General features: G+C 40.0%; 2 protein-coding genes across 3 annotated transcripts in view; both read left to right on the forward strand.

Moving 5' to 3' along the window:
* The first annotated feature begins 27 nt into the window (after positions 1-27).
* msmo1 (methylsterol monooxygenase 1) lies at positions 28-4,716 on the forward strand. Of its 2 annotated transcripts, none has more exons than XM_060864534.1 (6): positions 28-150; positions 699-1,047; positions 2,082-2,230; positions 2,407-2,533; positions 2,639-2,793; positions 3,838-4,716. In XM_060864534.1, exons 2-6 carry the CDS (start codon positions 799-801, stop codon positions 4,025-4,027), a joined length of 870 nt encoding a protein of 289 aa, XP_060720517.1. In that variant the 5' UTR covers positions 28-150; positions 699-798; the 3' UTR covers positions 4,028-4,716. The 2 variants fall into 2 exon arrangements, with proteins under 2 accessions (XP_060720517.1, XP_060720516.1); XM_060864533.1 differs by having other exon boundaries at positions 98-186.
* A 1,164-nt stretch (positions 4,717-5,880) lies between these two features.
* The window catches only part of cpe (carboxypeptidase E), a 15,892-nt gene continuing 285 nt past the window's right edge, over positions 5,881-21,487 (forward strand). The window contains exons 1-9 of the mRNA XM_060864542.1: positions 5,881-6,245; positions 14,646-14,842; positions 15,105-15,272; positions 15,841-15,958; positions 17,242-17,424; positions 18,986-19,125; positions 19,363-19,462; positions 20,094-20,212; positions 20,731-21,487. The exon at positions 20,731-21,487 is cut by the window's right edge and continues 285 nt beyond it. Coding sequence (XP_060720525.1) covers positions 5,978-6,245; positions 14,646-14,842; positions 15,105-15,272; positions 15,841-15,958; positions 17,242-17,424; positions 18,986-19,125; positions 19,363-19,462; positions 20,094-20,212; positions 20,731-20,829 — 1,392 coding nt within the window. The 5' untranslated portion in view covers positions 5,881-5,977 and the 3' untranslated portion in view covers positions 20,830-21,487. The remainder of the gene's footprint in view (positions 6,246-14,645; positions 14,843-15,104; positions 15,273-15,840; positions 15,959-17,241; positions 17,425-18,985; positions 19,126-19,362; positions 19,463-20,093; positions 20,213-20,730) is intronic.

Here is a 21,487-nt window from a genome sequence, read left to right on the forward strand (position 1 = left end):
ATCACTCCATACCGTCGACCAATCAGCGTCCGGATTCCGAAAGCCGCGTCACGCTCCTTTATCTATCAGCCAATCACAAACGTTAAAACGCACATACATTAAACAAGCCCTGAACTCGTACACAGGTAGCGCGAGCGCTGCGTTTGGAAGGTGAGTGACAGAAAGCTAATGACGCACGTGCGCAAGGTAATAATATTTTATTATAGGTTTTTATACACTTTAATACTTTGGGATAAAGTAGAGCTGTACACATGGATTTCTGTCTTTTCCTTTGATTGGACATGAGACTTGACATTAGAAATGTATAAAGCGTATAGTTATATATTATATAACCATACACTTATATAATATATACTATATATTACTATACAAATAAAATACATTTAAAGTGAAGGACATTTAAAAAAAAGTTTATTATGCATTTGCATCAAAAGTATTATTCACCAAAATTATTATTATTATTATTATTATTATTATTATTATTATTATTATTATTATTATTTATTTGAATAATTTATAATGAACTATTCAGGATGTTAAACTACTTGGTATGCAGTTATGGGAAAATAATCAACAACGGTTTGGTGTAAATTAAATTATTCAGCAAATGTTTACTTATTAAAGATAGACAGGTGATTTTTTTTTTCCTCCATTTATTGTTATATTGATGTTACTTCTTGTTGTCACTTGTGTTATAGGAGCTATAAACGGTCATTCTTTCATCAGACTCCTTTTGTTCCCGTCTTCTGAAGCGAATAAAAGTTTTTGTTCGGTGAAGCTCGATTGAAAGGCACGGAGATGAACAGCTCGGCTGACGTCTTGTCCTCGGCGTACCTGGCCGTGGAGTTTGTGGACTCGTTGCTGCCTCAGAACCCTCTCCAGGAGCCCGTGATGGAGGCCTGGAACCACATGCTGCAGAACTACAGCAAGTTCCAGATCGCGACATGGGGATCACTCGTCGTGCACGAGCTGGTCTATTTCCTGTTCTGTCTGCCGGGCTTCCTGTTTCAGTTCATACCGTTCATGCAGAGATACAAGATTCAGCAAGTGCGTGAACCCTAAATCTGACCCTATACTGAAAATTCACAATGAAGTTCACAATGAAACCGAATTGCATTGCTTTTTCTAGTGAAACTCTCTCTTGTTCTTCACTGTCGATCACATCACCACTAGCCAATCGAGAGCATGTGTGAGCTAAGCGATGAGGAAGAGGGCAGATGTCGCTTTACTCATAGACCTGAGCAGAAAACAGGCCACGGTTTCCACTTTGTTAGAAAGTCTAGACGTCTCACCGGAACAGACGTGTCAGAGGAGACGAGCTTCCCGGTCGAGCTCGTGCAGCAACACGTTTTGTTCAATTTGTGCGTCAGTTTGTTTTAAAACATTCAGAAAGCTTAGATTATTTAGTGTAACTTGTTTGAATATGGTAGCAGAGGTGGGAGTAAGTCACACATGTGCAAGTCACAAGTACAATACGTCTCAAGTCATGAATGTCAAGTCAAGTCGAGTCTTTTTTTAATATTTGTGAAGCAAGTCTCAAATTTGCGACTTAAGTCGGACTCGAGTCTAGTCATATGACTCGAGTCCCCCATCTCTGATATTGCTTATAAAACCATTATTATTATAATATTCAAACTACTGTCCGGACTTGTCATCGTCAGGCTGTTCTTCGAAAAACTTTTTAATTATGAATTTTTTTAATTATTAGTATGATTGTTATTTGTTCCTGTCCATCATGGCACCATCTTTATGATCATTTCTATCCAAAGCTGTTTGCGAGACGGTTCACAGCAAACACAGTACAGTATACAGTAAATACTAGAACTTTTTACTTAAGTATGTCAATAAGTGGTAATACAAATGGTGTATTTTACATATAAGCATCTAAGCAAAAGTATTTATTAATTATATATATTTTTTCTTTTTACTCACCAATTATCTGTATTTATTTATTTATTTATTTATTTATTTATTTTTACCACTACTCATTTTAATGGATTACGTTTAATTGTTGCCTTAAATTCATTCTGGCCTTTAAAACAGACACGACGCTGCGTGTTGTGTATGTGTGTGTGTTTTAGGATAAACCAGAGACGTGGGGGAAACAGTGGAAGTGCTTGAAGATGCTGCTGTTTAATCACTTCTTCATTCAGCTGCCCCTCATCTGTGGCACATACTACTTCACCGAGTACTTTAACATCCCTTACGACTGGGAGTCAATGCCGCGTTGGTGAGATGTCGCACGAATTCTGTAGTGTTCAGGTTCATTGATTAGTAATTAGCAGTAATTAGTATCCCAGAGAGATAATGATCCATATTTAATGATCCAGAACTACTCGCAGGAATAAATCCAGCATATTCCCGTCAGGTTTTCAGTGACACGCCTCCTGTCTACTTCTTCCTCAGGCCGTATCTGTTAGCTCAGTGTTTCGGCTGTGCCGTGATCGAGGACACGTGGCACTACTTCCTGCACAGGGCTCTTCATCACCGCAGGATCTACAAATACATCCACAAAGTTCACCATGATTTCACAGTCAGTGGATTACTTACAAAACACTAAAAACACCACCAAATTAAAGCAGTCTTCATCATGATTGGACTATTCTGCCAGTAAGTGTGTGTGTGTGTGTGTGTGTAGGCTCCATTTGGGATGCAGGCAGAATACGCACACCCGTTAGAGACGATAATCCTGGGCTCTGGCTTCTTCATTGGCATCATGGTCTTCTGTAATCACATGGCACTCTTATGGGCATGGGTCACATTCCGTCTGCTGGAGACCATCGATGTGCACAGGTATCTACACACACACACACACACACACACACACACACAGGGTGAGCCACAGTCAGCTCACTGGTTCAGTTTTAGTTCAGGGCGCTGATCAGGAAGTTAAGGTCTCTATCGTCTTGCATTTTCTCCCTCTCTCCCTCGTTCTATCGTTTTCTCTCTCTCTCTCTCTCTCTCTGTCTCTCTCTCTCTCTCTCTCTCTCTCTCTCTCTCTCTCTCCCTATTTCTCTCTCCAGTTTACTCTCGTTCTCTCTCTCCCTATTTCTCTCTCTCTCTCTCTCTATTTAACTCTCGCATTTTCTCTCGCTTTCTCTTGCTTTTTCTCTCTATTTCTCTCTATTTCACTCTCTCTCTCTTTCTCTCTCACTTGCAATATCCTTCCAATGCACTGGAATGTTCTCTCTCTAAAAAAAACATCTCAAAATGCACCACAGAAACCAGGACGCATCAATGCATCGTCATCGTATGCTCCCTGAAAATGACGTCATATTTTCTGAAAATAAAAATGGGATAAATTGTCAAGCAACTGCATTTACAAATAAATTGTTGTATAATTCCTTAGTGATTTATAACTTTCTTTGATGTTCTGCATAGAGTTGGTTTGAAATGACTTAAACCTAGCCGACAATCCTGCTTGAAATCTTGTCTGTTGTTGATAAATACCAGTTGTGACGATTTACACCATGAGTATGTCGTCATGTCACCGGAACCCGGACTCATAAGTGTCCCAATGTGAGAGGCAGAGTCCAGAAACACACTACATGCAACCGTCAGGAATATCACATTAACCTCTGAGATGTTGATTAGATCATTATGATCGAAAAGAAACGATACCATGGATTTGTTTAGCGTGTACTTCAACTTTGAGCCACATTGAGAAACCCAGCTGTTATAATGTTCCATGATTATAAAGAGATTAAAGGTTAATGTTACGCTTTAATAAATAAGAGGAATAAAGCATATTTATAGAACAGAATTCAGCTCCTAGATGTTTGTGATTTTGTATTCATACATAATGGAAGGGATTTTATATTTCTATATTCTCCCTAGTGGATATTATATCCCTCTGAACCCGCTGCACTTGATCCCGTTCTACGCCGGTGCACGCTTCCATGACTTCCACCACATGAACTTCGTGGGCAATTACGGCTCCACCTTCACCTGGTGGGACAGACTGTTCAACACCGACGACCAGTACAACAGCTACATGCAGAAACAGATGCTGAAGAAAAGCCAGTAACAAGCACAAAACACACACGTCTCATATTAATAGTGTTACACACTGGACTGGACGGATGGCAACACCAGCGACTTGCACAGGTTTCACCACAGCGCGCCTTTAAGTTCTAAACGAGAGCCAACTGACACCATGAACTGTTCACGCTGTTGCTTTTAAAGACAAAATCTTTCGCAAACGACTGGATTTCATCGATCAGTATTTCTATTAGATTTTGAGGACAGGCATTTTAGATTGTTTATTTAAAAAAAAACTTATATGCATTATATCCATGTTCAAAAAGTAGCTTGTTGCGATCTTAAGGATTTGTCTGATAATCGGTAACAGAGACATCACATAACGACGTCATCACTCAAAGCACTTTGGATGAAATTGTTTTTTGTTTTTTAAATTTTTTTTTTATGTGAATTTTTTTTCTGAGCTTCCGGTGATACCAAAGAATAATGTTGTTTTAAAAAAGCATAAACATTTATTATATTCTATTAGATGATTTATATAGGCATATGTGGAAGAAAGAAAGAAAGAAAGAAAGAAAGAAAGAAAGAAAGAAAAAGACCAAATAAAGACCAAATAAACTGGAAAGGACTCTTGCTTTGGTGTCATTTTGTCATTAATGTGTTTAAGCAGCTTGCAGATCAGCCAATTGTACACAGTGCACAAATGAAAGAAGAGGAGGACAATAAATATGGTCTTAATAAACAGCATGTCATTTTCTTCATCTTTGCTGTACTGAGTGTTTTTATACATATATATATATATATATATATATATATATATATATATATATATATATATATATATATATATATATAATTTATTTTAGTTTCAGATACAAATCGGTTAAAGTTTTTGACACTTAACTAAAACAATCACTTTATCATATATATATATACATATATATATATATATAATATTATATATTACTATTTAATTATGGAACAGTAAATGTGCTTAAGGAGGCTTAATTGTGTGTCTGAATACCAGAGAAATTTCAAAATGGAGAAATGACTTTTTCCTCATCATCACTTCTGGCTTGTTATGAATAAGTTAATAAATTAATGCATGTTAAATGTAAAATGATCTGATCTGTCTTCAACTTCAACTTCAACTTTATTCATTTATATAGCACATTTTACTGCAATTTCAATTGCCCAAAGTGCTGCACAATATTACAAAGCATAAAGCAATATGTATCAAACCAATTATAACAAAGAAAATTAAAACAGATGAAAAATAATATACATAAAAGGGAAAAAGATAAAATGAAATAAAATATATAAAAGAATCAAGAAACTCTCTCTAAACAACTGTCTGATCTCTCTAAAGGTGAAGTATACAGTAGTTAATTCTTAAGCTATCACTGAAATATATTTGTGTAATGTTTCTTTATAGCTTATTTAACTATGTGGAGTGCCAAAACTTTTATCTATCTCTCTCTCTCCCTGTGTGTGTGTTCAGTATAAGGTGCTGAACAAGTCAAAATGATTTATACAAATGTCCTGTAGTGTGCGAAAAGAAATGGTGTTACCTCTTTTTCATCTCACACACTGATGGGGACTCGCGCCACCTGCTGGCAGCACCGTGTGAGCGCACTGATTCTGTACAGGTAGCCACAGAGTGCGCAGGCGCGTCGTCAACATCATTAGAAGCATCATCACCGCGTCAAGGCTTTGCGGTTTCATACGGGACACGACACATCAGTGAGGGAGAGAGGGGAGGGGGGAAGAGAGGAGAGAGGGGGGGAGAGGGGGGGAAGAGAGGGGAGAGAGAGAGAGAGGGGAGGGAAGAGAGAGGGGAGGGGAGAGAGGGGGAGGAAGAGAGGGGAGAGAGAGAGAGAGGGAGAGAGAGAGGGGAGAGACATTGAGCGGGAGAGGAGGGATCTGGAGAGAACACGAGAGGACAAGGAAGGCTTTCACACGGCGATTTAGACAGACACGGTGCAAGCGAGCAGTGATGAAGGCGGCGGGTTTGTGCGCGACGGCGCTCACGTTTCTTGTTGCGGTGCTTTTGGCACAGTCGGGCGCGCGCGCCGCGGCGCCGGTGATGGACACCGGGGACATCTCGTTCGAGTATCACCGTTACGAGGAGATGCGCAAAGCTCTGGTGTCAGTGTGGCTGCAGTGTCCGTCCATTGCGCGCATCTACACCGTGGGAGAAAGCTTCGAGGGCCGCGAGCTGCTCGTGCTGGAGATGACTGACAACCCTGGCGTCCACGAGCCTGGTCAGTGTCTGTGCTGTGCCATATAACTCCATGCACAAATCCTATGACATCACATAACCTATTTCATTAAGCATCAATAGCCAAGGAGACGTGAGGAAACGGTGTTTATACGTCACATCCATAATGGTGCATTTAGATTTAGATGTTCCTTGTGGATCTGAAGGTAAAACATAAAACATCTCACACCGTTTGAATGTTTTATTTATTATAGATTATTAATGGTGCGTAAAAAAGAGGAGCAGGTGCGCACAAAATCATAAGCCAGTCTGTTATCAGCCTTGTCCTAAATACAAGGAGCTGCTCTATATACTGTCATCCTCTAATACACCAACAGTCAGTGCAGTGCGCTTTGGGACGCAGACTTATGTGCACGTTAAGACACACGGATGATGCACAAGACGCCATTTTGCAAGCTGGGATGAGGATAAGCTCTTAATGTACCATGTAAAAGACAGACATTTGTATACGTGTTATACACTGGACACATGCTAAAGTCAAACCCATGCATTTCAAGCAGTAATTTATTATAGTAGTTGACACTATACACATTTTTTTTTTATAAAATCATATCCACATTTTCTGCCGTTTTATACAAGCTATATATGTTTATGTGCCGATATTATTATTATTATTATTATTATGACAATGATTACTATTATTATTGTTGTTGTTGTTGTATTTAATATTTAAGACTTATTGTTTTGTAGTATACTCTTTATTAACCTGAGATGACTTGAGACAGGCTGTTATTTGTTATTGTGTGTGTGTGTGTGTGTGTGTGTGTGTGTGTGAGAAGAAGCAGACTTTCACCCTAATGGGTGAGTGTTACCTAAATAGCACTATCATTAGTTCTCCTGTATCGTGTGTGTGTGTGTGTCTGTGTGTGTGTGTGTGTGAGTCACTGAGGCTTTTTATTGCTACCAGATGAGTTTCCACTTGCCGCCGCCCCCGCCCCGTTGCCATGGCTCCCAGCAGCGGCGCACGCGCACTCCAGCCTCTTTTATCTATAATGTGTGAAAATAATGAAATATCTGCACTTCGGCGCTCTGTTTGTCGCGGTACATCTGACTGTTCGGATTTAAGCGTCTGCAGTCACGGCAAAGCAGAAATAGCCATCCGCTGCCGTGGAGATTTATCGGATTATAGTGGTGATGAGCCGTGCGCGCTCCCGTACTGTTAGATGCAGAAGGATGCAGAATTAGCGCGCGCCTGCGCGCTCTCCAGCACGCGCGCCATCTGGTCCACCTATTTAGATACCGTGTAATCGGCCTGGGCTACTGCACAACCCTGTCAAACAGTGACCTTAACAATCTTGCATGCTCTCTCTCTCTCTCTCTCTCTCTCTCTCTCTCTTTCTCTCTCTGTATCTCTCTGTTCCCCCCCTCTCTGTATCTCTCTGTCCCCCCCCCTCTCTTTCTCTCTCTCTCTCTCTCTCTGTTTCTCTCTGCATCCCCCCCACCCCGCTCTCTCTCTCTATCGAGCTATACATGCCACTGATCTTCTCTCCTGACGGATCTACTGCATCAAACCTGACGTTCTACCCTGGTTGGAGTCTCGTCGCCTGGTGGGCACACTGCTGGGGGATTGATCTGCACAGTCAACCACTGACTCATGGGATTGTTGTGGATGGAGCCACCCCTGGTCTTTATCAGAAATAATTTGAAGACTTGACAGGAAGAAATTAGTGTTGGGACTGTGCTGAACTCAGAGTTTGTACTGACCCATTAGTACAAACGGTTGCACTATTATAAACTGTTGTAGAAAGGACATTATCTACATTTACATTATTTATACATTATAGTCCAGTGTCACCCAAATGAGGATGGGTTCCCTTCTGAGTTTGGTTCCTCTCAAGGTTTCTTCCTCATATCCTCTCACGAAGTTTTTCCTTGCCGTCGTCGCTCCGGCTTGCTCGTTAGGGATAGGGACAGATATTTAGTATCATAGATTTTAAATAAATATTTCTCAAAAAATTAATCAACTCAAAACACCTGCAAAGCTTTCATGAGCCATCAAAATGGTCTCTCAATTTGGTTCACTAGGCTACACAACCATGTGGAGGACTGCTAATCTGACAGTTGTCCAGAAGACAATCATTGACACCCTTCACAAGGAGGATAAGCCACAAACATTCATTGCCAAAGAAGCTGGCTGTTCACAGAGTGCTGTATCCAAGCATGCTAACAGAAAGTTGAGTGGAAAAATAAGATGCACAACCAACGGGGAGAACCGCAGCCTTGAGAGGCTTGTCAAGCAAAATCGATGTGGGTGAACTTCACAAGCGATGGACTGAGGCTGGTGTCAAGGCATCAAGAGCCATTTGGCTACAGTTGTCGTTTTCTTCTTGTTAAACCACTCCTGAACCACAGAGGCCTCTTAGCTGGGCTAAGGAGAAGAAGGACTGAACTGTTGCCCAGTGGTCCAAAGTTTTGGAGGAAGGGTGGAGAAGCTCATCGCCAAAGTTGCTTGAAGTCCAGTGTTAAGTTTCCACAGTCTGTGATGATTTGGGGTGCAATGTCATCTGCTGGTGTTGGTCTACTGTGTTTTTTGAAAACCAAAGTTACTGCACCTGTTTACCAAGAAATTCTAGAGCACTTCATGCTTCCTTCCGCTGACCAGCTTTTTAAAGATGCTGATTTCATTTCCCAGCACGATTTGGCACCTTCTCACACTGCCAAAAGCACCAAAAGGTGGTTAAATGACCATGGTGTTGGTGTGCTCGACTGGCCAGGAAACTCACCAGACTCTTTCAGGTATTGTCAAGAGGAAAATGAGAAACAAGAGACTAAAAAATGCAGATGAGCTGAAGGCCACTGCCAAAGAAACCTGGGCTTCCATACTACCTCAGCAGTGCCACAGACAGATCACCTCCATGCCTCGCCGAATTGAGGCAGTAATTAAAGCAAAAGGAGCCCCTACCAAGTGTAGAGTACATATACAGTAAACAAACATACTTTCCAGAAGTCCAACAATTCACTAAAATGTTTTTTTTATTGGTCTTATCAAATATTCAAATTTTTTGAGAAAAAACTGGTGGGTTTTTGTTAAATATGAGCCAAAATCATCACAATTAAAAGAACCAAAGACTTAAACTTATATAATACACACGTTTCACTATTTGAGTTGAATTACTTAAATAAAGAACTTTTCCACCACATTACACCTGTATATTAGAGCTTTAATGTAGAGTTTTCTGACATCTAGGTACCTAACTGCCTCGTCTTGATCGTCCTCATGTGAAGAGAACATTCTTAGATGTTTTAGAAGATTCTTAAAAATGTTGACATTTCCCCTTAAAGTTAAAAGAGAAGATCCCAGTAAAGATAAAAGTTATTCATAAAGCATCTTAACCCTTAAAATAACTCATAAGGTCAAAAAGTGTTAGTAGTAGAGATTCTAGTAGTAGAGTTTCTTTAGCAGAGGAGAAAATGGCCGAAAGGTGAAGAGGGAGAAGAAATGTATTGTATACAATATTTAATAATGATAGTGAGTTAATAAGATGATACAGATTAGATCTCATATTAGAGATAACTTTTTTAAACCAATCACATTCTTCAAAAGAATGTGTCATACCTAGTGACTGTTTGTTAGGAAAGCAACTGGATGACCTTCACACTCCAGATCTTTGGAAGGGGGCAAATAATTATGATCTGTATAAACAATAAAGCAGCACAGGCCAAAATTTCAGTCATATCACCAATGTGGGTTTTGTTATAATGTCAAGATAAATCAGTTTAAGGCACATCATGTGGTGGAGTAACTGACACACAGCTCCATAAATTTTGGCACCCTCGATATACATATCAGAAATTTTTGAAGAAAATATAACTGAAGGATTTATATTTGACTTTTTTTTACTTATTCACGACTTTCTGTTTCACTGTAGTATCAATATGAGATGACACACGTAGAAGACCCGTAGTCATTTCTCATCATGACTAAGATAAATATACTAAACAAATGAAATAAATACAAGTCAAAAAACAGTTGTATGCTCTGTTAGGGCAATAATTAAGAAGTTACATACAGAGCAGCTTGTACTGAACCTGTGTGTGTATTTTACCTCCGCACGCACAGTGAGGAGTTTAGAGAAGCAAGTCTATAATCAGGACCCCACTTCTATGCCAACAACAAAACCAGAAAGTTTTTTCTTTCATCTATCCACAAATGTAAACAACTGGACTTGGCGAGACTCTGGAACTGGGTTCTGTGGTCCGGCACGACATAAATATAGCTTCTGGGCCACAAACACTCAAGGCGTGTTTGGTGTTACAAAAAAGCACGATTATGCAGAACAGGAGCGGTGGCCAAGGAGCATTCCAGCAGCTGAGTGTCAGTTAGTTGTTTACTTAAATGCTGAAAGGCTTATTTTTAGAATAAAGTGAAAAGAAACTGTGTGTGTGTGTGTGTGTGTGTGAGAGAGAGAGAGAGAGAGAGAGAGAGAAAGAAAGAGAGAGAGAGAGAGTGAGAGAGAGAGAATGAGAGAGAGAGAGAGTGAGATGTCTTCCTGTTAGCGTACACTCATTAATAATAAATCAGAGAGATTTGCCACATCTGCTCCCTCTACTTAAATGTGTGTGCATATGTTTTATCCTCCTGGTTAGGAACAGATTTCCCCGCAAAAAGTAAAAAGATCTTTTAAATCCAAAAGTGAATTAATTATTAATAGAGGATCCTCACAATTGTGCGTGTGTGTGAGTGTGTATGTGTGAGTGTGTGTGTGTGTGTGCGCGTGCGTGCGTGTTTGAGTGTGTGTGTGTGTTTGTAGAGACACTGAGGCATCTGAATATCCCCACAAACCTAAATAGTTCAGGAAAGGATAAAGACAGGCGTCGGTGCGTCCCAAATCACATACTTATACACTATTCTGCTAGATTCTGTAGTATAAATAGCGTAAAATTGTAAAAAGAAAAAGAAGAAGTAGAACTTGGATGATGGATTATGTAATCTACTGATTAATGGGGTGCGGGGTGCAATTGCTGCATGTCACTGAACAGCTTTCCATTGTGAAAGCACAATTTTACAAGTTTCATTTAAATGTAACTGAAAGCTAACAATGAATAAGTTGCTAACTGAGTATGCTGAGGTAAATTTTTACACTTATGTTCTGAAATCCAGTTTTTATCATACAAAGAAATCATACACGCTACACCCACGCTAGCTTTCACACATTTTTTGCCTCACTGAAACAGAAGAGAGCGTAAGGAATATTTTGCTGGTTTTTTTCAATGTAAGGTAGCCTCAGGGTAGCTTTACTTCTGCTCCAACATCAACAGTAGTCGTTGTTTAATTAGTCTAATGCTTGTTAAGGAAAAAGTGAACTACGGTGCAGCCAAACAGTCTGTAAAGTTTAAAGGATAAAAGAACCAGTAAAGTAGATGGCTTGTTTACTCAACAAACCTAATCTCTAAATTGTCATGCTAACTCCAGCTGTACAATTAGTCAAAGGAAGCGTTCAGTGTTTGTTTTTTCACTTTTTCACAACTTTTCCACAGATCCACAGTTGCTTGTTTTACATAAGGATTAATGGGAGTGAAAAGGGGATAAATGTGGAATCATACAAACACATTATCATTTAACTAGCTATCTAGCTAATCATCAATGCTAACAATGTTAACAGCTAATGTTATTGTAGCCTGATATCTGTGACTGAATGTTAATATTTATAGCTTAGTTGCTGATTGTTCTCCAACAAAAAAGAATGCTACATGCATTGAATGACTCAGCACTCATGTGTGTGTGTGTGTGTGTGTGTCCAGTGCGTTCTTGAGGTAAAAGCCACCTTTTTATCACAGTATCTATAGCAACCGGGTCACCAATGACGTGCGTCTGTGTAAATTCTGTCGTATGTTGACTACGGTTTTGAGAATCAATCGGCCGGAACTGTTTGTTTAACAAATGGATGGATATGGATGGATAGAAGGAAGGATAAATGAACAGGTGGAAAGACTGAATCATTTCTGAGATGGATATCACCCTCCTTTTGGTTTCTGTCTCCTCCCAGGCTGCAGATCAATAAAAGATAGATTTCTCTCTCTATTTCACTCTCGTTTTTTCTTTCCTTCTCTCTCTCTCTTTCTTTATTTTTCGCATTTTCTCTCTCTCTCTCTCTCTCTCTCTCTCTCTCTCTCTCTCTCTCTCTCTCTCTCTCTCTCTCTTTCTCTCTCTTTCTCTCTCTATCTCCATCTCTCTCTCTATTTCTTTCTCTATTTCTTTCTTGTTTTCTCTGCTCTCTCTTTTTCACTCTTGCCCTCTGGATCAAACTTTCTCATCCTCTTGCTTTCTTTATTTCACTCTTGTTTTCTCTCTCTCTCTCTCTCTCTCTCTCTCTCTCTCTCTCTCTCTCTCTCTCTCTCTCTCTCTCTCTCTCTCTCTGTCTCTGTTAGTTTAAGATCAGACCATATTTCATTTCTTTGTTCCACAGTGTGCTTCTCGGAGTGAGGGAGTGAGTGAGTGAGTGAGTGTCATGTGTTTTTCATCATAAAACTCTTACGTGAATGAATAGAGTTGACAGGGATCAGGGCCAGAAATGGGGGGAAAGGCAGCCAGAGTAAGAGAGTAATAAGAGTAAGATTGAAGCATACACACAGTGAAAAATCCACAAGGTTGTTTTTCTCTTAACATGTTAGCACACAAGATCGGGGTGTTTCTGATGCTTTTAACGAAGCTGAAACGAGCTTCTGAAAGGGTTTCTGCAGGACAACATTTAGTTTGGGGATTTATGATGCGTGAGTATAACACATCATTCTGTTGTTTACACGGCCAAGTTCCCGTGCACAACTGCAGTGGAAAGCCATGACGTATAGAACTGCATCATTACACACAACATTGAAGTGGGCTAGGAAAACAGTCCCAGATGCTCCAAGAGAGGGTAATTGGTACATGTGGCTGAAAAGGTGTGTGTGTGTGTATTGGAAGTGGTGGTGAAGAGTGATCTTCAGAGCTCTGTTAATGCGTATGGCAGATGTTGGATATCAGTCCAGATTGCTCCTCTGAGCTTTGTTTTTTTAGAGAGCGAGTGTATCCTGGTTTCACCTATCCTTCTGTTTGTGTGTGTGTGTGTGTGTGTGTGTGAGAGAGAGAGAGAGAAATTGAAGAAGAAAGAGCAAGACGTGAGTGGTATGAAATTGAAAGTGTGAGTGTGTGGGTGTGTTTGTATGTGTGTTTATTTGTGTGTGTGTGTGTGTGTGTGTGTGTGAATTTTCACTAGTAAGTTAGTTACATGAATGACCCTAATCAAGACTGGGTAACTGGGATCATTTAGGACAAAAAAAATCCTATAGCTTATTCTAGAAGTCACACACTGTGATGAATAAATGTATAAAGAAGTGTTTTACAATCATAAGGTACTCTGGCAATCAAGGACATGCAAAAAAAAATACACACATGTCCCTCTTTCCATGTGTGTGTATATATGCATGTGTCACAATTTCACACACACATATAGACACACGCAGAGACGCTTCCTGTGCACAGCTCTGAGGAATGACTTTCACCATCTGCTGAAGCTTTACATTTATTTTTAGAAGACTTCAAAGATTTTTTTAATGGAACAGGAACAAACTATTTCATAGGGACATACACCAGCACACACACACACACACACATGCATGCACCATGAATTTATGTGTGCCATGTGGGTTTTTTTATATGGAAGGCCAAGGGACAGTAAAAAAGTATAAAAAGCATGAATAGCAAGTTACGCTTTGTGAGGCTGCAGCTCAATTAAACAGCCTGCTGTCCATCTGTTTCCAATATGTGTGCATGTATACGTGTGTGTGAGAGTGTGCGTGTGTGTGTGTGTGTGTGTGTGTGTGCGTATATATATATCTGCGTTCCTGAATATTTTTTTTTGCTGCTGGTTAATGTAAATTCTTTTATGAGAACAAAAATCAGAGCTAATATTTGGGACTTGACGCGATATAATTTTATACTGTAGATCTTAAAAATAAACTCTTACAGGCAACAAACAGCGAATTTCCTTGTGATTTAAAAACACTTAAAATGGCAACACAAGAAAACAGTATTAACATACTGTTACATATATATATGCACATATTATACATGTTATGTATAATAACATATCCTAGCATTGGTTGCCATAGTGATAATGTTTATTAGTGGTTGGCACAGCTATCAATTTAAAATAAATAAATAAATAATGACCGGGTGGTGGGATGCAGTTTGTGTTGTAATTTCCTTTGCTACAGTCTTAACACTTGTTATCTATTCATCCAAATCCCATTGATAATGTGTTTGTCATATAATTATTTAAGAAGCATCCCAGTGCTGAGTGTATTGCCATGGAATTCATTCATATGACATTTCTATAGGTATATATAGGTATATACCTACGGTATATATGATATATATATAACATATTTTGTGTATGCATTGTAGGTGAGCCAGAGTTTAAGTACATTGGGAACATGCATGGCAATGAAGCGGTTGGCAGGGAGCTGTTGATCTATTTGGCTCAGTATCTGTGTAATGAGTATCAACAGGGCAACGACACCATCATCAACCTGATCCACTCCACCCGCATCCACATCATGCCCTCCATGAACCCCGATGGCTTCGAGAAAGCCGCCTCACAGGTAAGGGCTCATACCGAGTGCATGAACACACAGATACGCCTGTGTACAGTGCCATCTGTGCCATGCAATAAGCCTTACATTCATAGCATGCATGGATGGTTAAATGTATCTGAAGCCATTAAGCTTGATTTTATTAATAAAAATGTCAAGAGAAATATAGCACATGCATGCATATAGGGGATTTAAATTAGCTTTAGATACAATAATACACAGTGGAACTGGACAGTTTTGTGTGTGTGTGTGTGTGTGTGGACGTGTGTAGTCTGGTGAGATGAAGGACTGGTTCGTTGGACGCAGCAACGCTCAGGGTATCGATCTGAACCGGAACTTTCCAGACTTGGACCGTATCGTCTACATGAACGAGAGAGACGGAGGCGCGAACAACCATCTGCTGAAAAACATGAAGAAGGCCGTCGATGAAAATACTAAGGTGAGAGAAAGCAAAATAAAGCACATTCAGCTCCAGAATTACTGGCACCCTTCAAAAAGATAAAAATAAAAAGGTAGTGAAGAAATGTGTGTTTATAATTGGCTTAAGCTTAGCCTGAAACTATGAGTTATATAAGAAGTATACTGTTTTAAAAATGATCCAAAAGGAAATCCATAGGCAGGGGTGGCAATTTTTTTTTGGACCTCAGTATGTACTAAAGTGCTAACAATCAATAGACAACCCAGAAAGCTTATACATTTATATATATGGTGTAAATATATAATATCATATTTTCAATAATACAGATTCCTTCAGGGGCATTACAATCAGGGGCATCGGTGAGCTCATGTATGCAGAAAAGGGCAATTAGCACTTTCCTAGATTAAAATGATGTGCTTGGTTGGCTTCACGTGACTTAACGAAAGCATGTGTTAACCAGTTGGTAGCTGATATGGGAGATCTGCTTAGTTGGTGGGAACTGGCAGGTGAACAAACTAATTACAACAATTATGTGCTGTAATACTGTTAGAAAAATGGTAACCTCTGTGTGGCTTGGTGTGTTTTGCAGCTCGCACCTGAGACTAAGGCTGTAATTCACTGGATTATGGACATCCCATTTGTCCTGTCAGCCAACCTCCATGGAGGAGATGTGGTGGCCAATTACCCATATGATGAAACCAGAAGTGGTATGAAAGTGACACACACACACACACACACACACACACACACACACACACACACACACACACAAAGTTTGACCCCAGACTCAGAGCTTCCACTGACGTTTGTTTGTATAAAGGTTCTGTTGCACCCCTGCTGAAAACTCCAGGTTAGTCTGAGCAGCTGCCAAAACACAAGCTAAGCTGGTCTACCTTCAGTAAAGTAAACTATCTTTAAGACAATCCGTGGTAAGGGCTGGTAAAAAAAGGGAACAGTTTCTACAGTGTGTTACTGAAAATACTAGGTAGAAAAACAGCTAGAAGCTGGAAAATCAAGCTGGACTTCTCAATAGGAAATGGAAAGAAAATGTTTAAGTACCCCTGAATGTGTTAAAAGTAATGCTTTACATTATTACAGTCTATATTAATTCAGAAACTTTAATGTTTTATAGAACATCTCTATAACATAACTCTCAAAAAAATACCAGGATCCATCTACACAGCTAGCCAGCTAGCTCATTCATTCATTCATTTTCTACCGCTTTATCCGAACTACCTCGGGTCACGGGGAGCTGATCTCAGGCGTCATCGGGCATCAAGGCAGGATACACCCTGGACGGAGTGCCAACCCATCACAGGGCACACACACACTCTCATTCACTCACACAATCACACACTACGGACAATTTTCCAGAGATGCCAATCAACCTACCATGCATGTCTTTGGACCGGGGGAGGAAACCGGAGTACCCGGAGGAAACCCCCGAGGCACGGGGAGAACATGCAAACTCCACACACACAAGGCAGAGGCGGGAATCGAACCCCCAACCCTGGAGGTGTGAGGCGAACGTGCTAACCACTAAGCCACTGTGCACCCCAGCCAGCTAGCTATTCTTTTTAATTTTTTCATATATAGGTGCACACTTTTTATGATAAAGTGGAATATCAGTAGCAAACTACAGTAGACAGTTAAGTAGATGGCTAAGTGTTGGTAAACTGGCTTGTCAAAGACAGTTTTGGACTCTTTCCCCTTAACCTTCAGGAAGATAAAAATGCCTGTGGTTTCTTAAGTGTTTCATTTCCAAGCTCCACAAAACAGCACCTGTTTAACAGTCATGTTTATGAGCTTCAGTAAAAAAATAAACACAGTTGTTAAACACAAGCCGCACAAAACGGAAAAAGCATCTAAACTTGGATGGAAGACTGAAATGAGCAGCAGATGAAGCAGCAGGTGGAGTGTGTGGATGTTTGCAGTGCATAATATCTCTCTGTATAACCTGTATATCTCTCTACCTCTTTTTGCTTCTCAGGATCTACTCATGAGTACAGTGCCAGCCCTGATGACATGGTGTTCAAGAGCTTGGCCAAGGCGTACTCCGGCTACAACCCACTGATGTCAGACCCTAATCGAGCACCATGCCGCAAAAATGATGATGACTCCAGTTTCAAAGAGGGCATCACTAATGGAGGGGCCTGGTACAGTGTGCCTGGAGGTACATGAATACAAATTTTTATAGCTTTCAGCACATTTGTGGGATGTTGTATTTGCTGAATCTGACTGAAGTTAGGTATCATTTAGAGGTGCTCATGTTTATTAAATTAAACCGAACTTCTGCTTGTTCCAAAAAGAATTCTGACAAATTCCACCTACTCAAGGATGTGTTCAATCCCTCTAATCCCACCCACTCCTCACAGAGAGTAAGACCAATCCCACCAAATCATTTAAAGAGTAAGACCAACCCCACCCACTCCTTTAGAGTAAGACAAATCTCATCCACTCCTTCAAAGATTAAGACCAATCTTACCTACTCCTCTAGACAGTAAAACCAACCCCACCCACTTCCACAAGTCAGTAAATCTAATCCCACCTACTCCTCTAGACAGTAAGATCAACCCCACCTACTCCACTAGACAGTAGTACCAATCCCACTCACTCCTTCAGAGTAAGACCAACCCCACCCACTCCTGCAAAGATTAAGACCAATCCTACCTACTCCTCTAGACAGTAAGACCAATCCCACCTACTCCTCTAGACAGTAAGACCAACCCCACCCACTCCTGCAAAGATTAAGACCAACACCACCTACTCCTCTAGACAGTAAGACCAACCCCACCCACTCCTGGAAAGATTAAGACCAACACCACCTACTCCTCTAGACAGTAAGACCAACCCCACCCACTCCTGCAAAGATTAAGACCAACACCACCTACACCTCTAGATAGTAAGACCAACCCCACCCACTCCTGCAAAGATTAAGACCAACACCACCTACACCTCTAGATAGTAAGACCAACCCCACCCACTCCTGCAAAGATTAAGACCAACACCACCTACTCCTCTAGACAGTAAGACCAACCCCACCCACTCCTGCAAAGATTAAGACCAACACCACCTTTTCCTCTAGACAGTAAGACCAATCCCACCTACTCCTCTAGACATTAAGACCAATCCTATCTACTCTTCTAGACAGTGAGAATCAATCACACCCACTTCCACAAGACAGTAAGGCCAACCTTTCCTACTCCTATAGACGGTAAGTCCAACCCCACCCAATCCCACAACACAATAAGATCAACCCCACCCACTCCCACAAGACAATAATCCCACACACTCCCATAAAACATTAGATCAATCTCAGGAATTCTCTAGGAGATTAGATCAATTTGACCCTTTCCCTAAGAATCCCACCCAATCCAGGATACAGAATTGGACCATCATTCTCCAAACCATCAGACCAATCATACTCACTTGAACAGTCAGTTCCTCCAGACCAAATTCCCAATTTCAGAAGAACTGTAGTATTGTATGTCAGATGTATTGGTAATGTCACCAGGGTTAGAGAAGATGTGTTAATGTTTCGAGCTACATGATTTATAATAGTTAACCTACAGCTAACAATGCTTTTGATAAAGTAACTACACTACAAGTTACAAACAAAACTATTCTATAACATTTTCTTAGCAATCTTAGCAAGAACTGTAAATACATAAAAAAGATAGACAGAGGACACATTCCTCTCAGATCACATGATCTTTTATTTTCTTTTTCCTCAGGCATGCAGGACTTTAACTATCTGAGCAGCAACTGTTTTGAGATCACGCTGGAATTGAGCTGTGACAAGTTCCCACTGGAAAACACACTCAAAATATACTGGGACCAGAACCGTAACTCCCTCGTCAACTATATTGCACAGGTGTGTGTGTGTGTGTGTGTGTGTGTTTTTTTTTGCTGATATGAGCATGGGCTATTTTCAGATTTCTGTCTCTGTGTTCAAAACTGTTAAAGCTCTACGAGGCTCTGTGACACCTCAGTCTTTTAAACAGGTAAAATAAAAACTATCCAACCGGACAAGGCAGCTAGCGGCAGCTCATTTCTACCAAAGTCACTGACTGAACCTTACTGTAAATAATTCTATCATGTCCATCCCCAGGTTCATCGTGGAGTCACAGGTTTTGTGCGTGATCTTCAGGGAAATCCCATCTCCAACGCCTCCATTTCTGTAGAGGGCATTGACCATGACATTACCTCAGGTGGACACACACCCTTACACACACTCACAAGTTCTATCATATTGACACTTATCAGAAACACAGCAGTAGACAAATGAACAATGGTCATTAAAAATACTGAAACAGCTGTTAAGATGGAAAACAAGAACACAGTGTCGAGACTGCCATCTAGTGGTAGCATCACATAAAGCGTGTTACACGAATATTACAGCAGGAATATTTCATTAAAATGATCCCAGTATTTATATATCTATAAATATTACGTATTTATAGAGATTAATACTGGAAGTGTGCAACATATTAAAGTATTTTCTTAGATTATACTATTCATAGCTTCCACCGAATTATTTGAAGTGAAAAGTCTTGTAAGCTATGACTTTGTTATCTTACAGGTATAAGATATTTACTTTATGGCCTTGATATATTAAGTGGTTCATCACCACACCATGTTAAAAAAAAAATAAAAACAAACAAAAAAAAACCAATTATGTCACCAATGCAACTTGGAACCAGTCCTAATTCCATCCTAAGAGTTTAGACGTAACAAAAGATGCCATTATTGTCATTCTTGCTATTATAACTAATACATATTATATACATCTAATTACAGTTTCTGGTTTTTTCTTTAACACACACCTCTGTGTTTCTGTAGCTAAAGACGGTGATTATTGGCGCTTACTGGCTGCTGGGAACTACAAAGTTTCAGCCTCGGCTCCTGGATATCTTACAGTGACCAAGAAAGTGGCTGTTCCACACAGCCCTGCTATTCGGGTAAACGGATACTATACATATATAAACATTATACTTGTGCAGACATGCAGAGACATCATCATAGACCTTTTAGAAACAAGACACTTTGTCTCTGTCTTAAGTTTCAAAGAGATTATTAGCATGTGCAATTTTCAACATTGATAAATAATAATCCCCACATTTTTTAATAAATAAGGCAACTGGTATCATGTACTCATGTGCCAATGCTTAATTAATGCCCACCAAATGCCCATCCAGCTCTAACCAGCAGTCTAGTAACAACATGAACCAGGGACTTTTTTCAAATATATTTATCACACATAATGTGACATAAAATGTCTGAATGATTTGGAGAATTTTCTGCACAGAGACGTTTAACATTTATGAAAGGAGTCTCCATTGTTAATATTTAGTTCTAGTAAGTAAGTAAGTAGGAGTTCTACCACGTGAACCTCTGCAAAGTATCTATACAAAAGATTGTTGATGAAAGGAATCTATTTATAATAATTGGAATAAATATTTTTGTGTCTGTGTCGCAGCTCGATTTTGAGTTGGAGTCCATGGAGGAACGGAAGGAGGAAGAGAAGGAGGAGCTCATGGATTGGTGGAAGATGATGTCAGAGACCCTGAACTTCTAAAAAGTGTAATTCCCAAAAGATTCACTGTCAGTCGCTGCATTTGACTGAGCATCCTGGGTGTAAAATATTTAATCGATGTTGTATGTGTGCTCATTTACATTCAAGTAGCTTTTTTAGGGGCCTAAATGTCTACATGTGGACTGAAAGTCAGAAACGGAATAGACTGAACCGCAGGGATATTCAGTGGAAGAACGTATACGAATTTAGGAGGAAGATGATAACTGGCATTTAGTTCTGTTTCACTGATTGGAAGTCCTCATGTGATGCTCTGAGATTCATGTACTGATGTTCCTTTTCTGCAAATATTGAGCTTATAGGTGTTGTTTGCAATAATATGTTAATTGTCAGCTGCCTCTGTATATGTGTGTGTGTGTGTTTCTGTGTGTGTAGGTATGTACACACACATACACATACACACACAGGCATTAAATGCAAATGGTGTGCTCTATCTTTCCTTTTCAACATTGTTCTTGTAAGATACATTGATCACCAACCAACCAGGAAGCACTGTGTTGTGAATGAATGTATGTGACAAATATGAATTCTATTGATTATCACTACGACGATGACGAGTGAAGACGCCAGCGTAGACCACTCTACGTTCTATTTATGCTTTCTGTCGCTCTTCTGTTCAAACATTGTTCTGTGAATGTTTTTT

Source organism: Tachysurus vachellii, chromosome 2 (genome assembly GCF_030014155.1).
Source record: "Tachysurus vachellii isolate PV-2020 chromosome 2, HZAU_Pvac_v1, whole genome shotgun sequence".
Taxonomy (NCBI): domain Eukaryota; kingdom Metazoa; phylum Chordata; class Actinopteri; order Siluriformes; family Bagridae; genus Tachysurus; species Tachysurus vachellii.